Source organism: Cydia pomonella, chromosome 8 (genome assembly GCF_033807575.1).
Source record: "Cydia pomonella isolate Wapato2018A chromosome 8, ilCydPomo1, whole genome shotgun sequence".
In the NCBI taxonomy this organism is placed as follows: domain Eukaryota; kingdom Metazoa; phylum Arthropoda; class Insecta; order Lepidoptera; family Tortricidae; genus Cydia; species Cydia pomonella.
Genome location: NC_084710.1, coordinates 11795664 through 11814268, shown reverse-complemented (window position 1 = coordinate 11814268; position 18605 = coordinate 11795664). Strand labels below are relative to the sequence as shown.

General features: G+C 37.4%; 1 protein-coding gene across 2 annotated transcripts in view; it reads left to right on the top strand.

Annotated features, from left to right (window-relative positions):
• Nucleotides 1–18605, top strand: part of LOC133520586 (SH3 domain-containing kinase-binding protein 1-like) — a 40536-nt gene that overhangs the window by 3806 nt on the left and 18125 nt on the right. The window contains exons 2-5 of one of the 2 annotated variants that reach the window (XM_061855091.1): nucleotides 286–469; nucleotides 10178–10280; nucleotides 11324–11465; nucleotides 13763–13945. In XM_061855091.1, coding sequence (XP_061711075.1) covers nucleotides 286–469; nucleotides 10178–10280; nucleotides 11324–11465; nucleotides 13763–13945 — 612 coding nt within the window. Of the gene's footprint in view, nucleotides 1–285; nucleotides 470–10171; nucleotides 10281–11323; nucleotides 11466–13762; nucleotides 13946–18605 lie in introns of both variants that reach the window. The other variant, XM_061855090.1, reaches the window with a different exon arrangement.

The window sequence follows — 18605 nt, the reverse complement described above, 5'->3', positions numbered from 1 at the left end:
TGCTTGATAGGCATCCTGCTATCTGTTAAAACGAGGTCATGAATTTTTCTGACGTTATCTTCAGAAAGGACGATATATATATATATATATATATATATATATATATATATATATATATATATATATATATATATATATATATATATATTGTCGCTATAAGCGAATAGGTTTAAGCTCCCGACAATCCTTTATTTAACTTAGTTAAACTGCAGTTCTATAAAAACACACCATTGACATTGTAATAATATCTATTGAGCAGTAGCTAAAGTATTCTTGTTTTGGCAGTGACCTGCGTAGCGAACTACGCATACGATGCGTCGGAGCCGGACGAGCTGACGATCCGGCCCGGCGAGGTGCTGCGCGACGTGGAACGGCTGCCGGGCGGCTGGTGGCGCGGCGAGCTGCGCGGCCGCAGAGGCATGTTCCCCGACAACTTTGTCTCCGTCACCACGGACCAGACCAGTGCCAGGTGAACTTTTATTATAACGAATGTTTTAACGTCAATATCGGGGAAGAAGGCTTGGGCAAAGCAAGACGGGCAAAAGCAAGAAAGACAAGAGGGCAAGATTCGAAGAAATCTTAAATATGTCCCAGTCACTGGAATAATGGAAAAGCGATAGAGTTGGACATAGATTATCTGCAAGTTTCGATTTACGCGCTTAGCCAGCCAGAGCGAAGTGAAGGAGAAAAGTTGAGATATCCGACGACTCCACCACTATACGCTGCTATAAGAGATATAGATACTTCTTTTGTTTGATCCATTAGTGGTCTTCACAAACAGAACAAAAACACCTCCTCGAATCTCTGGCAGTTTTTCTAGCAGAACATATATTGCATATTTGATATTGCCTTTTGCGTCTTGTATCATATAATACACATTTGCAACTCATGTCTAGTCATTTCTGTACGGTGTTTAACTGTTCATGTAGGTACTGACATCGTTACTCCGTCAGGATCTTTTACACGTGTGCATGAGAAGTGTATACCACGTTGTATCTAGCAAGAATAATGTTACTTAACCTCTTGTCTATATATGATGAGTATACCTACTGACACTGACCGAATTTTTAGAGTCAGACCAAGATAAGTTGGCAGCGATTTTGATAGCTCTGACAGTGCAAGTGTTATTTTAACGTCATACTTCTATGAAATTTACTTAACACTTGCACAGACTGGGCTATCAAAATCGCTGCCAACTTATCATGATCTGACTCTAGTCATCTTTTAGCATTTATTTCGAGAATGATTTTTTTACCCCTATACAGATTACAGCACAACCGAGGTTTGAACCCACGATTCTTGACACATATGAAAGGTGTAACCACAATAACACCGATCGAGACAGTATTGTAAAAACAAGACGCCGAAGTCGACTAAATGAGGTCAACCTCGTCAACATATTAAAGCACCAGCAAACATTTTTTATGAGAAAATAAAGGAAGCCAAGGGTTTTTTTTACTCATATTCTGTTAAGGAATGGAATGTTTATCGTCAGCATTCGTCTTGAATTTCTAAAACCATTACGTGGGCTGGCGAACCACTCCATAATTTCCTAAGGGGTCAAAAATAAACATAGGGAATACGCAACGTAGTTGTTAGTTTCGAAGTTTCACGGCCGCTTAAATCCGTTCATTGTTAACTTCATTGTTCAATTACTTGGTGATAATAATCATTAACATTAAAGCGCTCTAACTACATGCTAAAAATCATTCTATTCTATACCTTGTTCTGATAATATAAAGTTTACAATGGAAATTATTTTTCAAACCCACAGCTCTTTATCGTGGCAGGCGGCAGAACGGTAGTAATGTAGGCGGACGAACCGTTACATTCTGCTTCAAACAATTACTTAGCGGGTGTCAACAAAATCAAGATTAATTTGTAGAGATTACAAAGCCGGAGTGTGAATCATAGCAGAAATTCCTCTGTGCTGTACGTTATTTGTAGTAATGAGTAGTTTGTTGCTGCTGTCATGAAGAGAGGTATGTTTTACAAGGTTACCTATTGATGTCGAGGCAGACGTTTTTTATGCTTGTTAGCTCATTTCCTGACTAGAGTGCAGGTATATTTTATAAAATTCATCATCAGTTGCATAAAAATAAATTGGACACATTTTTCATCACAAAATATTACATGTTTCTTATTATTCAGGATGACTGTTTGAAAGTGCTCGTAAGAAATGTTTTCAGTATATAAAGTTGAATATGTAACGCTCCTTCTCGTCTCGAGCATTCGTAGGAGCTACGAACCACGAATTCACGTTTTAGGGTAATTTTAAAAATAAAAATAAAAAATAATAAATAAAATAAATTTTATTGGCATTAAGTTAAGTACATTTTAGTGTTGAAGTCCCTGACTTCTGAGCTAGGTAAAAACCTGTGTTACAGAAGTCAGTGTCCTCTCCCAAACAAAATAGTAACTATTAAGACATTAACCATTTTCATTTTAGACATAAAGTAGATAATTAAGGCTTGTTTTAATATTATAAAACAAATGCCATTCTAATAAGAATACAAATGCAATTTATTTTACATATATATTTTTTGTGTAGATGTGTGTGTGTGTGTGTGTGTGTGTGTGTGTGTGTGTATGTGTGTGTGGGTGTGTGTGTGAGTAAATCAGGGTAAGATGCTTTCAGTTTGTACATAGTCTAATGACAGCAACCAGGACTTAAGTTTTTCCTTACACTCATGTTTATTTAGGGGATAAATGTTTAGGGTTTTATTAAATTTAAAAATGCAGGCTGACGTGACCTTTCACGAGTTCACGACTATACTACAGAACTACTACTCTACTACTCTACTACTCTGAATGATTTCGATTAATATTCAGTCATTCGCATAAGAGCAATGAAAACTTTATATGGCAATTTCGTCACCAAGTCAACTGGCCATATTTTATTATTTAGCAATATTAAGTAAGATATGAAGGTGACCGTTATTTGATACTTACTAGTTACTTTTCAGTAAATTAAAACATTGTGAGTAACCTAATGTGTATATTTGCAAAGAAAACCAAAAGTGTGTGTGTGTGTGAATTCCACCATCTGCATCGAACTTGAGGACTTAAAAAAGCTAAAGCCACTTGTATGATGAGACGAGACCTATGCTCGACATAGGGATGTGTATTGTAGATATATGCTGGTGATGATGGTCAACGATGTTTTCTTGAATGCCATTTTAGAGATTTTGTATGATCTTAGAGGCCATGTGCAAATTATTCGTCTGCACTTATTGTCGTATGGATAGATTCAATAGATTCACTGCCTCCTTGTGTAATAAACCTTGATTTTATTTTACAATAGCGATCTGCATACGCTATTTACTCTGGAGATTTCATTGAACATTACGGTAAATATGCTTTATGCCCCTATAAATGAACAGGTTCCATAAAGGTCACATTCGAGCTAGTGTTAACCGTACTGTTAGCCGAGACATCAGCGGGTTCCACCGTTCTATACCACAGATATGTACATAAATAGATAACCTAAATAAGAACCGCAATTCTACAGTCAGCACCTCAGCACCAGATCAAAGCAAAATTAATGAACAATGGTTAAAGATGATGTTAATACATTTCCTAACCACTAAAATACCCTACGCATGGCTATAGTTTTTTTCGCATTACAAAGAAGGTAAGCGATATTGACGTGTCTTTTTAATGAAAAAACACTTGAAAAATAAGTCACGGCAAAATATGTAACAACTATAAATCATATACGATCATTTACATTATTTTGCTTTCATAAGTAATAGTTATTGATTTTTTTAAAGCGTTTTTCAATAAAAAGACATACGTCAAGAATTCAAGATTGTTAACCTTCTTTCTAATGCTAAAAAAACGAACTATATAGGTTGTCAAACAACCTTGTCAGTAGAAAAAGGAGCGAAATTCAAATTCTCTATGGAAGGATATCCCTTCGTGCCTACATTTTTCCGCTTTTTTCTAGTGACGGAAATGGCTTTACAGACTTTAATACTCTTTTATTTAAACCAACGTTTTCAAATCTTGTTAACGTAACGTTGTAATACTACTATTTTACTATTTGCTTTTAGTTAAATTAACATGGTTCCATCGTAGTATTAAGCTATGTGCGCGACTATATAATTATGGCCCCGTGTATATTGTATATTTTCTCTTGTTATATTCATGTTAAATACTATATACCTAATTATGTTTTATTTATGTTAACTTAATCATACATATAGTAGCCTCGTCGTTATAAGAATAAACCCAATTGTTAGCCCTTTGGGCTGGGGTTGAAGTGCAAGATTTCCTTTCGTGGACCTCTTCAACACTTTTTGAAGAAAATATGTTTCAAATTTCAGTCCTATCTTCAACGGTTTAGGCTGTGGGTTGTCTATCAGTATCTATATGTCGAAACTGTTTCTTATATATAGATATATCTTTGGGTCCTCACACCGTTTCTATACGCACTCGAGTTCTCCAGGAACTGGTTTTGATACAATTGCCATGCGAGTCTTATATTTCTAGTTTACTGACACACATAAGTAACTTTTGTGATTCAACATAACTGGTTCTGTTTTGTTTATTATAATTTAGCGCCAATCTCTATGGTAATCGTTTGGGTGAAAGTTGACTCTATTTATGATTAGGACGTAAAACGTTTCGTCATAATAAAATTATAATCGTAACACAAGTGAGAGGTAGGGCACAGCAGAATGTATTTAGAGCAGCCTAACTGGGGTAGTACCTCCGTCTAACTGAAGACCACAATCATTGTCATGTCATCGATGCGATGTAAAAATGTAATGTTGGTCTTGGTGACGAGTAAGGCTTGCAGAGTATTAGAGCGGGTGTCTACAAACATTTAAACCTCGTTTTTGCAGGCCGGCTTTTTCACGAGCTAGATTGTATGGAATAGATTTTGTCCTCTTTTTGCGGGCCAAATTGGCAGGCTCGCGGGCCGAATGAGGCCCACGGGCCCTAGATTGGGAGCCCTGTACTACAGGATGCATTGTATTGACAATAAAGCCGCCTATACAATATAAAAGCTTAAGAACGCACAAGTGACACCTCTAGGATTGTAGGAAGTGAGGTCGTTTCGTAAAGAACTGCCTTCATTTGTTACTCACAGTATAAGTATTAGAGTAAATGATGTCATTCGGCTTGCGAATATATGATTTAGTGTACAAACAGCAACTCACACCATTAACTGATCATTGGACCTTATATCGTTGCAATAAAGTCTACGAATGATCAGTCAACTGTGTCAACGATGGTGTATGTCGTCCCTGCTCCTATATTTAGATTGTTTAACTATGTGTGGGATTAGATCATAGTATAAGGTACTCGCTAGTGGACATCACGTGTAGTGTCTTGTGTTAGTAAATATTGGTTGTGGTGGTTTGTCGAATTTCCGATGTTTATGTTCTCTTGTTTTGACTCTTAATTGGAAGTGTAAATACCGTTTTCATCGTTTAATAACGAATATACAAGTGAATAGGTATGGCATTCTTTGTCTAATTGTTTAGGTCATTTACTAATATAGCAGTAAAAATTCAATCGTCAACTTAAGTCTGTTAATTGAACAACTTTATTTTATTATCTATATATATAAATGCACGGGTCCTGACAGACTCATCAACGCAGAGCCGAAACTACAAATGCTAGAAAGTTGAAATTTACACACTCGGTTGCATTTATAAAGTGTACAAGAGCTAAGAAGCGTTTTTGAGAAATTCAACCCCTAAGAGGGTTAAAAAGGGGATGCAAGTTTTATTTTGAGCTAGGAATTTGTAACTTTGTAATAAGGTATTTTATTAAAATAAAAGAAAATCAATTTCAGCGTTTTTGAAATTTCATCCCTAAAGGCGGTGAAAAAAGGGTTGGAAGTTTGTATGGAGATCAGAATTTTTTTGAGTGCGGGTCTTGAAACTTTGTATACGTTGTAATATGGACATATTATTTAGAATAAAACAAAATTTGTTACAGCGTTTTTAAAAATTCTTCTCCTAAAAGGGTTAAATAGGGGTTGAAAGTTTCAATCCATTACAAATGCTTTAAAACTTCATAGAAAAACATAATGTAAGATTAGAAAAAGTGATCTTGAAATGTCGTAAAAGACACAATAATAGGAAACAAGAAAAATGATTTCAGCGTTTTTAGAAATTAATTCCCCAAGGGAGTTAAAATGGCGTTCATTGAAAGTTTGTATCAATCCCCTAAATTGGTGAAAAAAGGGCTTAAAGTTTGCATTTGATTGGAATAGTGGACTTGAAACTCTTCTTAAAGGATTGAGAGGGATTATATTGAGAACGATTTTTTTCACTTCGGGGCTTGAAACTTCGTGGGTTGTGTCCGACAAATCTCATGCGTTGTATAATTATAAACAAGTGATTAACCGTCCCTACTGCTACCTTTTGCTGCATAATGTTTTATGCTCATGTATATAACCACCAGTCACCAACATACAAATCCACGCGTACGAAGTCGCGGGCAACAGCTAGTAATTATATATATCCTAGATGAGAACTAGAATATTATGAGACCGAGAATTCGGTACTAGCAGTATTTTTTACGAACCGCCTGAGGATAAGCTGACATCGATACATATGGGCGTTTCCTGGCATTTAATGCCTGTATTCTATGTTAACTAGCTGTGTGCCATGGGCAAAATCAGGTCCCTCGTTTTGAACACAATGCAGCTTTGAGAGTTATAATAACATAACCTCCAGAATCATCAGAACACTGCATATCTTAGAGCCATTAATTTAATGATTGTATTTGTTTTTATTCCGCAAGAAAGCCGCAAGAACAGTTGTACGCTTCTATTGTCTCCCTCGGGTACTCTCGACTAGTGTGATCAATATTGACAGAAAATGAAGACAGGAAACGAAGTATGTAAATGTTATTAAGGCTTGTACCGAAGAAGAGATCACAGAAAATTGGTCATTTCCAAATAGCAAGAAAATTTGCAACGTACTAAATACTTGATTTCGAAATAGTTAAAATTTCTTCGAAGTTTCATGCATTTCATTATAAATAACTAATTTAGTATATTATCTCTTGAACAGAGGCCTCGTAGTAGCAGACCTCTAGGAACAAGTGAAAGCCTTTCAGAAAGATTCTTCTTCTTTTCATCCTGTTACCCCCTGCTGGTGTAGGGCTCGAACCATTTTCTTCCACTGACTCTGGTACTGGGCAGCCTGGGTAACCTCCTCCCACCCGATCCCCAATACACCCAACTCTTGCTCTACGGAACGGCGCCAAGTAGATTTGGGGCGACCATGTTTCCGTTTTCCGGGCATCTTCCAGGTCAGGGCCACCTTGGATAGGCGAGTGTCAGGAGTGTCAGGCTTTCTGAGGATATGCCCAATCCAATGCCATTTGCGTGTTTGGATGTCCTTACAGATTCTTAACAATTTCATCAGTGTTTTTTCACTGTAAACCTGTACCTGTACCGAAAAAAACTGTAAGTTTTTTCGGTACGCCCCTTATGGCTGTTATGGCTTCTGTATCGTACTTAGAAATATTCATTAGCTACACTGTCTTCAAAACATGCGAGAAGACCTTCTGCTGAGCTCTGTCTCCTCTACCATTCCCTAGGTACGAACATTTTGCTATTTTAGCCTGATAATTTTTTGATTAGCTGTATTTATAATGAACGTGTATCTTATCAGTTTGGATAAGGCGCTGATAAGTCGCGGTTTGCGACTTGCTGTTAGAGCTGTGGCACTTGCTCGAAATACATTGTATTTTTTTTATTCGTTGTTGCTGGATTATTGAAATTATTGGGAATAAGTAAGTTTGAGTTGCGTTTTTAGCAGCCTGCATCAGAAACCGCTATATAAAAATAATATATATTTAGTGAGTTTGACAGTTATTTATCGTGGTTCAGTGGTGTGGATAGGCTTTTCTTAAAGGCTCAGTAGGGACGTATTATAATTATAACAATCATGTGGGAGGCCCATGATCAGCAGTGGATATCTTTAGGCTGTTGTGATAATCCTTAGGAGCGTTTTAAACGGTACGATTTACCTACAAAGTTTATGTACAATGTACCTAAGTGTACACTTTATCGAATAGATCACGAAGCACGTTTGTTCTTAGACCGTTTTAACAATCTAGGTCACTGTTACCACAAGTTGCCGTTTAAATTATTTACATACGTGAGTTGGTAGGTATACTCGGAGACTGCCTTGTCGTCTGTTTTGTTTAATGTACGAAGTGCCAGGAAGCATATATCAAAACTATCAAAAGACGTGACTACTATAGCTGCTAGGCTAATCTCAAAATGTTTACTTTTGTCCTATTGTTACGTTCGTTAAGGGTAAGAAAATGGATAATAGATCCTATTTAAAAAGGCAGCCAATTTTCAAAAATGCAGTGCAATTACTCCACAAAGCGCCACTTGCACCATTCCACTAACCCAGGGTTAGGCGGTTAAACCGTTAACCCAGTGTCAAATTGTACTGGTAAGCATGGTAATTCCAGGTTTAACCGGTTAACCCCGGGTTAGTGGGATGGTGCAAGTGGCCCTAAAAGTATGCCTAGAGTAAACGAGTACTCCTGTCCTACACCTACCTGCAGCTTTGTACCGCTATGGAATTCATTCGCCAAATTGAAACATGCTTTTTAGTTTAGTTTTAGTCAATGTTGTCGACTTGTATTTCTCATTCGCGCATTGTTTTTTAGGGTTCCGTACCCAAAGGGTTAAACGGGATCCTATTACTAAGATTCCGCTCTCCGTCTGTCTGTCCGTCTGTCACCAGACTGTATCTCATGACCCGTGATAGTTAGACAGTTGAATTATTCACAGATGATGTATTTCCGTTGCCGCTATAACAACAAATACTAAAAAGCACGGAACCCTCGGTGGGCGACTTCGACTCGCACTTGTCCAGTTTTTTTTATCGTTGAGGTGCAGTAAGCTCGTGTTCTTCTCTAACTCCCACTGAGCGTAAGCGAGAGCGAGATGGAAGTGCATGCCCACGGGAGCGCAGATATCATGTTTTTAATTTTTTTTATTTTTGTTTTAAGAATAAAAAAGTAATCGCTGAGTACCCTCAAGCATAATATTGCTTTTTTAGAAATAATGTTCATGTTTAGCTTTTGTGCAAAGTGCATTTTTGACCTATGCTCAGGATTTTTTTCCAACGATTGAAAATCTAAAACTCGTGATTCGAAAAGCTGAATTCCCTAGAGAAAGGCCTCAAGATTGTTTATATTAATAAATTAATGGCACTCGTATAGTGATCCAAAAAAGCTCTACGACTTTTTAAATTACCTACGACTTTTTATTTAATATTAATTCGTCATTGCAAAATTAAATCTAAATATTGTGGAATAAGTGGACAAAAGCGGAAGGTATTATCAGTAGGTATATTCTGTCAGCTTACCTTTATTTACTAAATAGATATATAATACAGTGGTATGACTATAACTAGCTTAAATCGAAAATAGGCCCTTGAGGCATTGTACTAAGAATGCTGGCGGCATTTCCTCGTTACATCGCAATGCTGATACGTTGTGCGAGGAAGCCGCCAGCTCTCCGGTCATCAGGTAGTTATGAATTAATATATTAAATTATGAATGTTGACTCATAAAATTTACCACAATATTATTTAAAGCCATGGGGATATCAGTACTGTGTTAACTCTCATCAACAGCGGAAGAAACACCTATACCTAGGTACGAGTACATAGCAATAAAAAAATCGTGCTATCACATCAAATGTTTTCGTACACTTTCGGTTGGTCGCTCTCTCGTCGCTCGTATCGCTTACGGAAAAAATCAGCAGCTAAAAATGTTAATGGATCAGACCCGTCGATGTAAGTTTTAGTAAAGTAAAAATGTGGTAGCAAGAAAGCTCTTTATACCTATCCAATACCCGATACGCTCTCTTTTGGTTTTGCCAGACCTAACAGGCTCAAATAATGAAAGCTTAATCCATCCCACTATTCTGTGGGGTATTTAGCTTACTTATTATGATCTTCAGGTCAGATTTCGCAGCTGTAATGAGAATAGTAGCATTTAGCAATATCTACTAGAGAAACTACTAGATACAAAATACTGTAGGGTATAAAATTAACTGATCTATCTTATTTAAATTTTAATAGTATCACCGATTTGGTGTTATGACATCTCTCGATACTCGAGTTAGATGGGAAACCTTTTCCTTCCATAGTTTAATAACGATGTTTTCCAGAAGCAGCACCGGCGTGTCGGGGCGCTGTCGGGCGGTGTTCAGCTACCAGCCAGCGAACCCCGACGAGCTGCCGCTCTGCGTCGGCGACGTGCTAGATGTCCTTGGGGAGGTAAGCTACGTACTTAGAGAGTTTCATCGTAATCATGGCAGAAGTACACATGCGCGCGGCATCTACATGAAGGAGACCAGCGGCGCCTCGCCATGCGCAAGTGGATGGGTGACTTGGTGAGAAGTTATTACGGTTGACTACGGTGTGATTGAAAGTTTTTCTTAAAGATATAGTTATAAAGGAACTCATGTTTGACCAACTATTACGCTACCATTTAAATGTCTATTTTACGTATGTGATTTTGCAATTTTAGAAACATAAAATACCTAACAACTATGATAGTTATAATACGTGCGTCACGTACATACCTTAATAATATATATAAGTGACGTCCATACAATAATCAAACGTTAACTGCCGAGCACTGCAGTCGTCACTTATTATTAATTAGAATAATTAGTTATCGATTTTACACCGATTGTCATTTGAAGATCGTCTGCTAGAGTGGGACCAAGCTAACTCTGAATGGCATTTGCAACGACAATGTGTGAAAATGTCATCTTTGATGTCAAATGTCTAGGAAAATACGACGTTTCTAATGACACTCCGTCACTTTGTTCTATTAAATTTGATGCAAAGTAAGTTTAGAAGGACTCTAACAGGCAAACAATCTACCACGAAATAGAACTATAAATAATATATAATAGTAAAACTATAAAGTTGATAAACTTATATTATTGTGTCAGAAATTGATAGGTAATCATCATCGTTTGGAATAGGTATATTAGTCATTGCCATTAGGAAATAACAAAACATGCAACGTTGTATCAATGATTAAAATGAACGTAATAGCATTTTCCTTAAAAAAATAAACATAAAAAACTTAAAGCTGTCATTTATTTGATGTAAATTGAAGAGGAATGATTATATAAATTTAATACATAATATTATAATACATACAGAACTGTCAACTAATATCATATTAACCTTGAAATGTATAGTAGCTTCGACCTATATCATGCAATCTACGTTTCCGCCTTGAAAAAGGTATGTTTCCACTCCTCGTTAGGTATATTTAATTTAAAATGTACTGTTTATGTCAGGTGGAAGAAGGCTGGTGGCAAGGACGCCGGCAGGGCCGCGTGGGCGTGTTCCCGTCCAACTTCGTCGTGATGCTGGACTCACAGCCGCCCCCGTACGAGACTACTACCTTTGAGCCTGCGCCTGCGCTTCCGCCCAAACCTGGTAACTGTAAATTCCTTAATTGGCACGTATAAATAAATGTTTTGGGTAACCCTCCCGTCCGACTTCTTCGTAATGTTGGACTCACAGCCGCCCCGGTACGAAATCGCCGCCTTCGGGCCCGCGCCTGCGCTCCCGCCGAAACTTGGTAACTTTAAATTCTTTAATTCGCACGTATAAACGTCTTGGGCAACGCTTTTGTCCGACTTCTTCGTGCTCAGACTATACTAGACTCATAACCGCCCTCGTACGAGAATAACACCTACGAGCTCGCGCCCGCGCTTTCTCCCGAACCTGGTAATTTTTAAATTCTCAATTGGCAATTTGGCACGTATACACGTCTTGGGCAATGCTCCCGTCCGACATCGTCGTAATGTTGGACTTACAACCGCCCCCGTATGAAACCACCGCCTTCGAGCCCATTTGTTGAGACGACTTGGGCAATTCACCCGTCCAACTTCGCTTACCCATCGCGGTACCACCATCGTAGAGACTGGATCTGGAGGTATAATTAAATTAAGAGGTATACTTATAATTAAATTAGTATAATTTTAGATTGGTATAAGATTAGTTTTAGGCTAAGTTTAGGTAATCTCACTGTGATGCAATATAAGTAGTCAATGTTAGGTACTCCATAATTGTTGTATATATCAGTATTTATTACCATTTAAAATGTTTTAGTGTAAGTTATAATATGTATGATGTGGATGTTCTTTAATAATTAAATTAAATAAAATAAAATAAAGAGGTGTTTATGCCAAAGGTGTATTTCTCTCGAATACATACAATCGTTAAATTTTAGGAATACTTTAGTATTCGTTATTGAGTTCAACGCAAAAGCAGGGGCGGATTAAGAAGGCGCGGGGCCCTTAGCACAATAGCTTGCGGGGCCCCCTGGTTTGAAAAAAAAAAAGATTAGATGCGAATCGGACTCAAACCTCGAGGATTCAGTACCATCACAACATTTTTACGATGTCTTAATTTTTTTTGACTCGTTCTCGATTAGTTTGTAACATGTTATGCAGTGTATCTTATAGTTTCACCATGTCCGTCTGCCCGAGGGTTTGCTCCGTGATCGTTAGTGCTAGATAGCTGTAATTTGGCATAGATACATAAATCATGCATTGCACAGGTAAAATAAAAACTACTTATAAAAATAATTAGGGTACCTTCCATACAAAATGTTTTTTCTTAGTTTTTTTTGCTTTGACCCTACAGTGTGGCGTACGGTTGGATAAGGTCTTTCAAAGCGAATAACGGTCTTCAAAAACCTTTTTTTTATAAAGTTATTTTCAAGGAAAACTATAGCGAAAATGATCGGTTTAGTCGCTTTTGGGTTATTGCAAAAAATCTTCTCTTCTTACTAAAAAGACGTACAAAGCGCTGCAAAGGTTACTTCCTCATGCTTGTAATGTAAATGATACTAATAGCCCCCGTTTGGCCTTTTTTGACTGAATGGTAACTACGAAATCCTACACTGAGCATGGCCCGATATGCTCTTGCCCGATATTTCTTTGTTATTACACCAAGTTTGAGGTCTGTATTTTAACCGTAAAACCGTTCATGAAATCTGTCGTTCAGTGTGCTCTATCTTACGTATATAACCCGTAACAGGTAGACAGTCGTTTACCGGGCCCTATGCAGGGCTTTACATCCGGCCTACGCGAATGCAAAGCCCTGCATAGGGGCCCCGCTGTTTTCTTTTTATAACGGCTTCGCAGCAACTCTGCATATTTCGGGCGCCCGGCCAGCCGTAGAGGAGTGCGTCCTTTGGCCTACTACGGGTTCAAAGTTGATCATCATTAGGCATTAGCTGTAAGGTGCAATGTGTTCTTTTAAAAAATAAATCAATCATCCTTCCTTGCTTTACACTAATATGTTTTTTTTAACACGGTATTTTTGTTCGTTTCCGAGCTCGTCTGCTGTTTCCTGCAGCTTAGTCATGCACAAAAGTTTCGAGAGACTCTGCACCTTCGGTTTTATGCTAAACTCTGCTCTTATCTTTGCGTAAGCCTAAAAATGATTTAAATTTGGTATTATAAAGAAAAATAACAAATAATAATAATTGATCACTATTGTTACTGACTTACGAAACAAATACATTGTAAATAAAATGTGATAGTACAGGATCCGCGGAGTGCGAGTTCTACTTAAACTTGGCCGGTTCCGCGTGCCGAAATCGCATGGTCAGGGTCGGTGCGCGGGGCCCCCCTAAGGCGCGGGGCCCTTAGCATATGCTTTTTCTGCTGTTCGGTTAATCCGCCACTGCGCAAAAGTACCATTTAATTTTTCTCCAACAGTTAAGGAGCTATGTCGCGTTCTTTTCCCGTACACGGCGGTGAACGAGGACGAATTGACGCTGGCCGAGGGCGACATCGTGACGATAGTGTCCAAGGAGGCGCCCGACCGCGGCTGGTGGCGCGGCGAGCTGCACGGCCGCGTCGGTCTCTTCCCTGACAACTTCGTGCAACTGCTGCCACCTGGTGAGTTACGGCTCTACACAGCAATAAGAGGTTTCGTCTTGTGGAGCCTCTTTGTGCGGGCGCTACATTATTATTTATCCCGAAGGCGTCTAACGACTGGACAAACATCTAGCATCAATCTATCTAGTAAACACTGCTGATTTAAGTCTTAAGACTTTTATGTACACTGGCTTTGTGCAGTGGTTTATCCATGCTATGAGAATAATCCAAACTGCGCTTGTCCGCAAGCTTTACGTATATGACCAGATATGGTTGATCACACGTCGTTGTATCCGTAGTATCGGTACCAATGTTTGACGATGCGGCGGTGCGATATTTTATCTGTATTTTTATCTGTTATGCTTATTTCGACCCTACGTCATCTATTCAGCGTTATAGAGTCGGACCACCCTAAGTTTTCTGACAAGTGCTACGAAAAGTATACAATTTACAGGGATATGCATTCTTACTGCCGAGTTTGTGCAAAGTTAGCGTGGTCAGAGACTACGTTGTTTACACACACACATAACTGAAGATTCACAGGGACTGAAATAATTACGGAAGTAACACATTTAGTACGGGAAATTAAACAAAAACTTAAAAAGTAATATTTAACTATGCACTTGTTAATAATATTTAAAAAAAAATAGATTTTATAATGAAACATGCCTTATCTTGTCCGCATGTAGGTTGGCGGGTTGCGATCTGTAAATAACAATTGAATGGGCACCATTACTGCCGTTCCCACACTTGTTGGATATTCATGAGCCTACCCTGATTCGAGCGTGACCTCGACATTGCTGCTGCACTCTCTTTACACTCGCGTGGTACACAATATAAATATACAATTTGTTGCGATTTGACACAACAAATCTTTGAATATAAATACATGGTAATTAGTTCGATTTAACTAAATTTGTCAATGTAGATGGAAACCTACAGTAATTGTTAAATATAAATACGAGTACGAACATAATTTTATTCGCAACCTGAGAATTAGTGAAATACTCCGAAGCAGTATCTGAAGTAAAGCCACAACAGATAAATATTTCATTCATAACATTTTATCTCTTTGTGCCACTAAGTATAGCTGGTTGATTTACTCTATTTCCGGAAAATATTAATTATTCAAAAATGCTGGTTCTTATCTGAGCACAAAACATCATTGTTTGTGTCGAATTCGGTATCTTTTCAACTTCGACATTAATTAATTCAAATGGGTTTTGTTGTTTGTTATCTATGGCGTTTAATTTAACTGACATTTATATCTTGGCCAAAACCTTCCTTGACAAGGGTTAAATGGATGAAAAACTCGGTGCTGAAACATGATTAAATTGCTTGATACTTTGATTTTTACGAGTTTTTAATTTCCACGAACGTTTTATAACACTTGCCGGCGTCCGATTGAACTGAATATTTATATAGAAGTTACTTAAGATGCACAAAAGCTAAAAATATGAAAATTGCTTCTAAAAATCATCGGCACTATCATGTTTGAGGGAACTTATCGATTACATTTTATTTTATTAAAATTTATAAAAAAAAAAAATTCAAAAACATGATATCCCCGCTCCCGGGCGCGCACATCCATCTCGCTCATGCTTACGCTCAGTGAGTGTGAGAAAAACACGAACTTACTGGGCCTTAAGATAATTTTTGGTGAAAGTTTCATAAAAAGAATGCATACAGTGTACTTTTTCTACACTCACTCACTGCATTACTAACAAAAAATACGAAAGAACTTCAGAATAAATAAATAAATGTAATAGAACATTCTTACAGAAATTGACTAAGCCCCACAGTAAGCTCAAGATTCTCAAGAAGGTTTGTGTTGTGGGTACTCAGAAAACTTATATACATAGAAAACACCCATGACTCAGGAACAAATGGCTGTGCTCAACACTTGCACAAATGAATGCCCTTACCGGGATTCGAACCCAGGACCATCGTCTTCATAGGCAGGGTCACTACCCACTAGGCCTGTCCGGTCGTCAAAATAACATACAAATACATAATAGTAGAACGGTTCCAGGGTCAATATTAATTTCGTAGCAGTATGTTTCCCCCTTGAGACTGTAATGTTTGGAATTGAGCAGATTATTGTTTGAAGTAAGTTATTGGATGTGAAAATAAACATCACTAATAGGTATTGTGTATTTTTGCAATCCGACGAGACAACAATTTTGCCACGTTACGGCTCTGAAAGGGAAATAGAAGAAAGTTACAGGATTTTATTATATGGGGGGATATCAATGACATCTGAATAACTCAATTTATTAATACGTATTTAATAAAATTATCTTAACAAAGTTTTAGCTCTTTTTAATCATAATGCAGCAAGTTGAAACGTATGACAAGTATTCTAAAATATGCATTTTACGTAGTCGTGTGGAAAATCTTATGGTCAACGAAAAGTAGAATGGCCCTTAGTACAACACATTGAATGTTGTGTGGGGTCATTGAACTATTATTTCTACGTATAGAAACAGAGAACCAGTATTTTGCGCCAAGAGTTGTTGTTGTTTTGACAACAAACCACAGAAGCCGAGCGTGAATCTCCTGACCTAAACGCGAAAGCGCCATGAATTTTACGACGTTTTGGTTGCCTGGTATACGTTTCGATCGCGCTCAATGGTGTGGGTAACAGTTTTATGTCCGCCGACTCTACGACGCCTTTGACACTGAGTTGACAATGAAAATTAAAAAAAAATTTTACTAAGCAATAAGCATTTACATTAAGAAATGATTAACATCGGTAGCCGCACTAAACACGCCTGTATCACGGGTACCAACAGCATATGGTATGACAAAATATGCTATAACCGGTTGGTTGTAAATGTAAGGATATCTACAACTAAGTTAAGTCGCTCTCGTCTAGAACTATGTTGCACCGATATTGATTTCTTTAATGTCCGCTGTCACTATTTACCTTGGTTTAGGCAACGAACACTAAAAGTTAACCTATACATAGGTTACGACTTCATTTTGCGATTTTAAACTTTACGACTCATAAACTGCACTAGCTGTACTTAGTTTTCCTGTTAGCCCTAATGGATAGCCAGTGAAAGCTTTTTGTCTTTTAATTAATAGTGGTTCTTGTTAATATCAGAATATATTTACCTGTTTAGTGTTTTGCGTTGTTGTGCGATGACGCCGATGACACACTTGTTGATATAAAAGGTTAATTTGAAAATAAGTTTGAACTATGATCATTAGGGAAAAGTTGCTGAAGTTAGAGAACAAGGTTGTAAGGGTATACAAGAGTAGTTGAATAATAACTCTTGAATTTCTCATAATAAATATAGGCACCTCCTTGTTATGAAACTTTGAAATGTGAGGTCAGAGTACGTTTACAAGTTTGGAGTAAAAAATTTACCAGCCAAGTTATCTTTTACACTGAAGTGATCGTATCTAATACCTAATCAGAGTAATCAGTTACGCGGTGTAATTTTCTGTAAACGATAATACTGTCGATAATAGATTACAGCACAAACTGACAAATTTTCAACCGCGAAAGTCGTATCTCAGTTTATCGTGTGTAGTGTTTTTAGTAAATAATAAACAATTACTTTACTTGAAGTGTTTATATGTATAGATCTGCGTAGCTCTATTTATATGGTAAATTATATTCATAATACGTGCGAAAATTACATTTAAACATTGAGTTTTTTTATACAAAATCCAGCTATTTGCATTTTGAGTAAAAACAATATACTTATCTAGTTTATTGTGTTTTGATGGCATATAATTTCAATAGCGTACTATCTAAAAAATATCTTTACAATTGCTATTATCTTGCATAGGATAATTTGTCTTTGATAAGATTCCCGCAATTCATAAAGTACCTATGTGCAAAATTGCATTCCGAGAAATAGGATTTAATATTTTCACATATAAAAAATACATTAATTTACAATAAAGTAACAAAAATGCAATACAAATAATATATGTAATGTACACACGGTATAGCCTATACTTTAACCTCTTTCTGCGCTATGCCCGGTCCAAAAATCCCCATTACGCTTGACGGCAGTGGAGACTTGTTGGACAAATCAAAACCCTAATTCAGGGAAATTACCAGTAAATCAACTATTAAGTATTACGGAATAGTTTAACTTTAACCTTAAATAATAAGAGCGCGGACAAGTCACGCAACTGGAACTAATTTCGAAAGCGAACTACATTTCACACGCCAGGTCAATCATTCTTGGCATCTTTCTTACGCTACTGATAAGTTAACTTCCTTTTATAAATGGTTGTATATATTAACACAACAAAAGCCCGTTGTTTGAGGCTCAGTACTTTTTCATGGTAACCGAGGAAACAAAAAGACACTCATTTAGTTTAATACGCAGCGCGAGCTCGCGCTAACTAGGAACATAAACTAAACGCGAACCATACAGTCGTAAAACATGCGACTTTAGGCCTTATTTAAATTTTCATAAGTGATAGTTAGTCTTGAGAACGAATTTCTTGTACTTGTTAGTAAACAGTCCGCCCACGGTGGTATATTCGATATTCTGCTATTGACATTTCTCATGAAGGTTAGCGTAGTCGTGATTTTGCGTAACTTACCTCATCACGTCGTGCCTGTGTCTTTTTTAATGCAGTTGGCTCATTCGCGTTGATGTAATCACTTCGCTACAGTGTTTTTCCATAAAATTGCAATTTTATTTAGTTC